This window comes from Nannobrachium achirus (assembly GCF_963921795.1).
Source record: "Nannobrachium achirus genome assembly, chromosome: 1".
Taxonomy (NCBI): domain Eukaryota; kingdom Metazoa; phylum Chordata; class Actinopteri; order Myctophiformes; family Myctophidae; genus Nannobrachium; species Nannobrachium achirus.
Genome location: NC_137810.1, coordinates 6961268 through 6969133, shown reverse-complemented (window position 1 = coordinate 6969133; position 7866 = coordinate 6961268). Strand labels below are relative to the sequence as shown.

At 45.1% G+C, this 7866-nt stretch overlaps 1 protein-coding gene across 1 annotated transcript; it reads right to left on the bottom strand.

The window, feature by feature from the left end:
* Window positions 1–519: 519 nt before the first annotated feature.
* Window positions 520–1551, bottom strand: LOC308309083 (kelch domain-containing protein 3-like; the record flags this gene model as incomplete). Its single annotated transcript, XM_080754549.1, has 1 exon — window positions 520–1551. The coding sequence occupies one exon, from the start codon at window positions 1549–1551 to the stop codon at window positions 520–522; it is 1032 nt and encodes a 343-aa protein (XP_080610675.1).
* Window positions 1552–7866: the final 6315 nt, after the last annotated feature.

Genomic DNA, 7866 nt, shown 5'->3' with positions numbered 1-7866 from the left:
AGCTCTTCCTGGCCCTTTTGGGGGCACATAGACAGTAAACAACAGCAGAATGCAGCCGAATTCACGGGGCAGGTAAAAAGGTCTTGCCCAAAACTTGCCCACCCACATGCATACAGACAGCACCGAACATCCCCGATCACAGTACTTGTGCTCTCTGATGGTGCACAAGTAGGCCATATATGGACACGAGTGCACAAGATGCAAGTTTTCACCTCGACAGAGTGCGGTATAGTTTTTGAAGCGGTGAAAGCCGCTTCCAAGGAGTGGCTAAGTGTGTCCCTTCCATCCAGAATTGAGGATTGGTCAAGCTTCACATGACAATTTGGCCCTCCGGATAAAATCATTAATTCATTCAGAATTCATAAAAATATAGAACTAAAGCACATAGAAAGTATAGATCTAGAACACAGAATGTATAGATCTAGAACACAGATTTCATAGATCTAGAACACATAGAATAAAAAATCACCGCTTCACTTCGAACCGAGGTTTGATTTTTGTTTTAATGTCTTTGTTTATTCAGTTGCTGTCGGTAGTCATGGCTGCCAGTTCCCACCTGATGTTGTGTGGGAGTCCAGACTGTTCCAGACCGTACTGAATAACTGCTAGTTTACATAATGTCTTCAGGCTAGGATTTAAGTCTAAGATATACAGGTCATCAGGTGATGTCAAACCTTGAAAGAGGATGATACGATCTCCCACCAGGCAACAGCCCATGCTAAGTTGCCGAATCGGGTCTTTCCCCTTGGGCTCAACCTTCTTCCAGCAGAAGGTCTCTGGACTGAATTTCCACAGGTCATTGAAGGTCTGGTTCCAGTTCCAGCCACCAAATATGTACAGCTCTCCATTGAAGGTAAAGGCTGAATGACCACGGCGTCCTTCTGGATGAAGCTGTATAGAAGGTGTGTTCAGCCAACAGTTGGTATCTGTGTCAAACACTCTGATGGTGTTGTAGCGCTGACCCCACTCCCAGCCTCCAGCTACAAACATCTTTGTCCCGATGATGGTGGCAGAGTGACCTTTTGAAGCAGGAGGTGGAGTGCCTCTGGTGTTAATTAAAGACCAGACCATTGTGGTGGTGTCCAACTTGTACACGTCATTACAATTGTGATAAGTCTTGGCATTACAATTGTGATCAGTCTGGATCCGTCCTCCATGAATATACATAACCTTCCCCAAGACACAGGCTGAGTGGTTCGCCCTCCTTGCAGGAACAGTCCCAGAAACCCTTGGTTTGAACCATCTGTGGGTGTTGACATCAAATGCATAAAGCACTCTGCAGTAAGGACGCCCTCCCCAGACGTAGACTGTATCGTCAATCAGCACAGCTGTGTGGTCCTGGAGCCAGGAGGGAACCTCAAGGTGATGTTCTCCTATTCCAGATGTCACCGGGGGCAACGTTGTCCAGCGCAAAGACACTGTGTTGAAGATGTGCACACCAATCTGATCACTGTCCTTGACTTCTCCAAAAGCGTACACCTTCTGTCCAACTGTCACCACAGCAGTCCTGCATCCCTTTATTCCTTTCAGATGGATCGTCCAGCATAACATCTTTACAAATCAGAAGCAAGGACTTAACCAGATTCTTAAAGTGCTCCTCTGTAAAAGAATGCAGTGCTGCTATGTACCGTTGTCTCTTATATGTGTTCAGCGGCACAAATGTCCAGCAAAGGTTGACCAATCCATATTTAACCACTTAAACCCTCAATATTTCGTAAACTTCACCATTGGCTCTGGACTCTCTGCCTTCTAAACCAAACCTCTTATCCAGCCTACAAGCTCACAACGCCTCATGCCGCGAGGCGTTGTGAGCTTGTAGATCTGCTACAAGCTCCTACATCCTACATTGGATCAATAGAACATGGTGTTATTAATGTTTGTGATCAGAGATGTGTGTGTGTGTGTGTGTGTGCGCGTGCGTGCGTGTGTGTGTGTGTGTGTACAGCACATAGAAAGTATAGATCTAGAACACAGAATGTATAGATCAAGAACACAGATTTCATATAGCTCTAGTACAAATAGAATAAAACTTCACCGCTTCACTTCGAACCGAGGTTTGATTTTTAAACATAGTCTGGAGAATGTGCTCCCATTTCAGAGAGCTCTGGTCATGATGTCATGCTCTGATGATACATCAGTTTATTTACCAAACGAGCATTAATTCATGACATGTATAAACATGATTATAAAAGAAAAAAGAAATTGGAACTGGCCTAGTTATAATGGCATTTTTGTCATCTTCAATTTTTTAGTATAAAGGACAACTTTAGTTTTTTACAACAAGGGTTCATATTCGAGATTGTCTTTGGAGAAAATAAATGAGTGTTAAAATGTTTTCATTTACTGCTTTCTATTGTTTTCGGGATTTTAAACATTATTATTTGCATGCATGCCCCCAGGTTGAATAACTGCTCGCTCTGCCTGCGTACAAGCAGGCCATGTGTGGCCTGCTTGTACGTGAGGTGCAAGTTGGCACCTCGACAGAGTGCAGTTCTAGTTGTATTACTTGCGCCAGCAGAGTGCACAAGTACTGTGCGTCTGTGTTTACGACGTCATCCAATGGGAAAACCCTTAAAGAAACACAGGGTGATGTCATCAACTTGGAGACGTCACCAACAAGTGCGACCTGATATAAATAACAAGGAGCAAGTTGGCACCTCGACAGAGAGACACCCACCCACATCCATACAGACAGCACCGAACATCCCCGATCACAGTACTTGTGCTCTCTGCTGGTGCACAAGTAGGCCATATATGGACACGAGTGTACAGGATGCAAGTTTTCACCTCGACAGAGTACGGTATAGTTTCTTTTTTAAATGTCTTTGTTTGTTTATTCAGTTGCTGTCAGTAGTCATGGCTGCCAGTTCCCACCTGATGTTGTGTGGGAGTCCAGACTGCTCCAGACCGTACTGAATAACTGCTAGCTTACATAATGTCTTCAGGCTAGGATTTAAGTCTAAGACATACAGGTCACCGGGTGATTTAAAACCTTGAAAGAGGATGATACGATCTCCCACCAGGCAACAGCACATCCAAACTTGCCGAGGCGGGACTTTCCCCTTGGGCTCAACCTTCTTCCAGCAGAAGGTTTCTGGACTGAATTTCCACAGGTCATTGAAGGTCTGGTTCCAGTTCCAGCCACCAAATATGTACAGCTCTCCATTGAAGGTAAAGGCTGAGTGATCCCAACGTCCTTCTGGATGAAGCTGTATAGAAGGTGTGTTCAGCCAACAGTTGGTATCTGTGTCAAACACTCTGATGGTGTTGTAGCACTGACCCCTCCACCAGCCTCCAGCTACAAACATCTTTGTCCCGATGATGGTGGCAGAGTGATGGTATGAAGTAGGAGGTGGAGTGCCTCGAGTGTTAATGAAAGTCCAGACCATTGTGGTGGTGTCCAACTTGTACACGTCATTACAAGTGCAGTGATCAGTCTGGATCCATCCTCCATGAATATACATAACCTTCCTCAAGACACAGGCTGAGTGGTTCTTCCTCCTTGCTGGAACAGTCCCAGAAACCCTTGGTTTGAACCATCTGTGGTCGTCAACATCAAAGGCATGAAGCACATTGCAGTAAGGAAACCCTCCCCAGAGGTAGACGGTATCTTCAATCAGCACAGCTGTGTAGTTCTGGCGCCTGGAGGGAACCTCAAGGTGACGTTCTCCTCTTCCAGATGTCACCGGGGGCAACGTTGTCCAGTGCAAAGACACTGTGTTGAAGATGTGCACACCAATCTGATCACTGTCCTCGTCACTGACTCCTCCAAAAGCGTACACCTTCTGTCCAACTGTCACCACAGCAGTCCTGCATCCCTTTATTCCTTTCAGATGGATCGTCCAGCAGAACATTCCTAGACACCAGAACCAACGTGGATGTAACCGGTTTCATCAAGTACTCCTCTGTAAAAGAATGCACTGCTGCCATGTACCGCTGTCTCTTATATGCGTTCGTCGCTACAAACGTCCCGCAAAGGTTGTCCAATCCACGTTTGTTAATGTTAATGTGTATTATCAGATATTTAACCACTTAAACCCTCAATACTTGGCTCTGGACTCCCTCCCTTCTAAACCAAACTTATTTGCTTCTTTGCCTAAAAATGCTATCTGGCTTGAAGTTCATGTATGGTCATTGAGGAAAGAGGAGTGTTACAGTAGTGCTATGGGTTTTAGGTGGAGTCTGAAGAGGTGAGTCTTTAGTCCACTGTGGATGCTAGGGAGTGAGTCTGTAGTTCTAAGTGCGACAGGGAGTTTATTCCACAGTTTGGGGGCCAGGAGGGCAAATTGTCTAGGACGAGTGAATTCTTTGTCCTGGGGTTTTTAGCGAGGGTTCTGTCAGCATCCCTGTGTTGGCTGATCGGAGTGAACGGGTAGGGTTGTAGGGGTTGATCTAGCCTCGCGTAGCCAGGCTTACTCATCTGCGAAGAGAAAAGCCTGGTGACAATATCAGGCAGAGACCGTTCAACTTCCGCCGTGAGAACCTTTGGCTGCTTTGAAGGTCAGCATCAGTGTTTTGGCTCCTTCGCAACCGGGAGCCAGTGGAGGGAGCGGAGAAGGGGAAAGACATGTGAGAATTTTGTCTGGTTGAAGACCAGTCGTGCCGTGGCATTTTGGATCAGTTGGAGAGGCTGAAGTGCACATGCCGGGAGGCCAGTGAGGAGAGCATGATAGCCAGTCAGTATTCCAGGTGATGGTAATAAATACCAGTAAGACTCCCTAAAGTGGGAGATAGGCGACCGTCTGTTCACATGTAAAAATGGGCCTGATGGTGGCGCTAAATGGGACAGATCCATGTTGATGACATGACTGCAGACATACTGTGTACCGCTTGGCAAGATATTAGGGCAAAATCTGTAGGAGCAGTGTCCAAAAATGTGTTTAAAATAATCGTCCTGAAGGTGGCGCTAAATCTGACAGATCCATTTTGATGACATGACTCTAGACATACCGTGTACCGATTTCCGTGATTTTAGGGCAAAATTTTAAGGAGCAGAGTCCAAAAAATGTGTTTTGCAAGAACCAGCCTCATGGTGGCGCTAGAAGAGGGGCATGTTGGGAAATGAGGGGTGGAAGTAGTGGTTTGGCAGCCAAGGAGTGTGTGTGTAAAGTTTGACATGGATTAGGGCAAGGGTGGCGGAGATAAGAGAAGGGCAAAAGTGTGACGTGTGACAGACTGACTGACAGCCGGTGGAGGTTTTGATAGTAACTACGACCTGACGGTCGCAACAAACACCTCATGGTGCTCTCTGCTGGTGCACAAGTAGCAAGTTGGCACCTCGGCAGAGTTCAGTTCTAGTTAGTCATAGGTTTAGTCGTAATAGCTTAGTTTTCGTTTGTGAAAAAAATAATAATACGATTCTTGCAAAACACATTTTTGGACACTGCTCCTACAATTTTTGCACAAAAATCACCCAAATCGGTACACAGTATGTCTACACTCATCTCTTCAACATGGATCTGTCCCATATAGCGCCACCTTCAGGCCGATTTTTTCAAACACATTTTTGGACACTGCTCCTACAAATTTGGCCCTACAATCACACAAATCGGTACACACTTGCTCTACACTCATGTCATCAACATGGATCTGTTCCATTTAGCGCCAACTTCAGGCTGATTTTTTAAAACACATTCTTGGACACTGCTCCTACAGATTTTGCCCTAAAATCACGCAAATCGCTACACTGTATGTCTACACTCATCTCATCAACATGGATCTGTCCCATATAGCGCCACCATCAGGCCGATTTTTTCAAACACATTCTTGGACACTGCTCCTACTACACATTTTGGCCTAAAATCACGCTGCGAACTGACGGTCGCTTATCTCCCGATTAGGGAGTCTTACTGGTAATAATAGATGGTCGACGAAAATGATAGGTCGACGACCAAATGAACTTTGCACCTTGCGGGTCTGTAACCCATCTTCTGCCAGGCGCAAGGCAGCGCAATGTAGTTTAGCGCCCAGCACACACAGCATTCTGTATCTTTACCTTTGCAGACTGGGATGATCGTATGATTAACGTACTTCGCGTTGGAACGATTATTTTTCTCTCCGCTGCCCATATATCCTACTTTAGCCTAATTACTAACATTGCAGTCTTACATTCCTGTGTGAAAAAGTTTCATTTACACCAGGCGTCAATTGGGTATGGCAAGGGTATGCAGCTGCCATACCCTGGGTCCAGGGGGGTCCAGGGGTATGCAGCTGCCATACCCTGGGTCCATGGGGGAAATAAAAGTTACTTTTAAATATAAATCCATGAATGTCTCTTTGCCTATCTGTGCTGGTTATTATGTTGTTAAATTACAGTAAAATAACTACAAACGCAAAATGTTACAAAATGGTCACTTTAACAAGGTATTATAATTATATTCTCCACACTTTTATTCTCCCCATTTTGACAAAATTGTATATTCCCAGGTTCCGCAGGTCAGCTGCACAGGTTCCAGGCTGCCATATCCAGCCCAAGAACCCCATAGAATAGGGGGGGAAATGTCACATAAAATGTACTTCTTAAAATGCCTGTTGGTATGGCAACATGACTGGTGTCTTGCACGTGCGCGAAGGCGCACGTGCAAGACACCAGTCATGTTGTGTGTGTAATCTATGTGGGCATTTTTAAACATAGTCTGGAGAATGTGCTCCCATTTCAGAGAGCTCTGGTCATGATGTCATACTCTAATGATACATCAGCTTATTTACCAAACCGACATTTTAAAATGTTTATCTTTCCACATGATTATAAAAAAAGAATTCTGAACTGGCCTGACAGAAGAGCATGTAGTAGCTGGACACTCGAGACACTTGTGGGAAATATCTTGTTTTCAACCAGAGCGGAGCCATGGAGTCAGAGTGTTCCTCCTCCTCATCAGTTCATAAACATGATTATAACATAATATATAATATAACTTGTATTAATTTAGACAGTGGTGGAAAAAATACTCACATATTTCACTTAAAGGGGCACTCCACCACTTTTCAACCTATGTTCATATAATTGGTCCTCACTCAAAAATTGCTTTTTTTTTCCCTCAGAGGAGGGCTGTGGGCAGGTCAGAAACCCATCGTCTTGTGACATCATCGATTGCCAATCCAGCTTATAGAAACTGCAGGCTTTCTATTCCTGAAAAGTTGCAATTTTAAAGTCATATAAATTGGGGTTCTTGAAACTAAAATGGCTGAGAATCACTGCTGTAAAAATATTCTCTTCTGGGGGGTCCCTGGCATATCTTTTCAAATGGGCAAATAAATGTCAATTATGGGGGTCCTTGATATGAAAATGTTTGAGAACCACTGCTCTACATCTGGGTTTTTGGCTCAGGTCAACCCTGTAAATAACTTTTTCATCCAGGGCACCACTGAGTCACACTGTTAACGTGACACGCTGGTGAAGAGATTTGGCCGTAGATTAAAAAAATAAAAAAATAAAAAAGTACAGTGCAAATCAGGTCTGTTTTAAGTGATATTGATGAATTCAAAATATTATCAAATGATTCTGTGTCACCCACTTTGGGAAACCCAGCCTCTAAATGACAAGACAGAGACAGAGGAGAAAGTGGTTCAGTCAGCTGGGGCATTAAGGCCACTGTGGTCTCAGGGCATGACAGTCAGCTGGGGCATTAAGGCCACTGTGGCCTCAGGGTATGACAGTCAGCTGGGGCATTAAGGCCACTGTGGCCTCAGGGTATGACAGTCAGCTGGGGCATTAAGGCCACTGTGGCCTCAGGGTATGACAGTCAGCTGGGGCATTAAGGCCACTGTGGTCTCAGGGCATGACAGTCAGCTGGGGCATTAAGGCCACTGTGGCCTCAGGGCATGACAGTCAGCTGGGGCATTAAGGCCACTGTGGTCTCAGGGCAT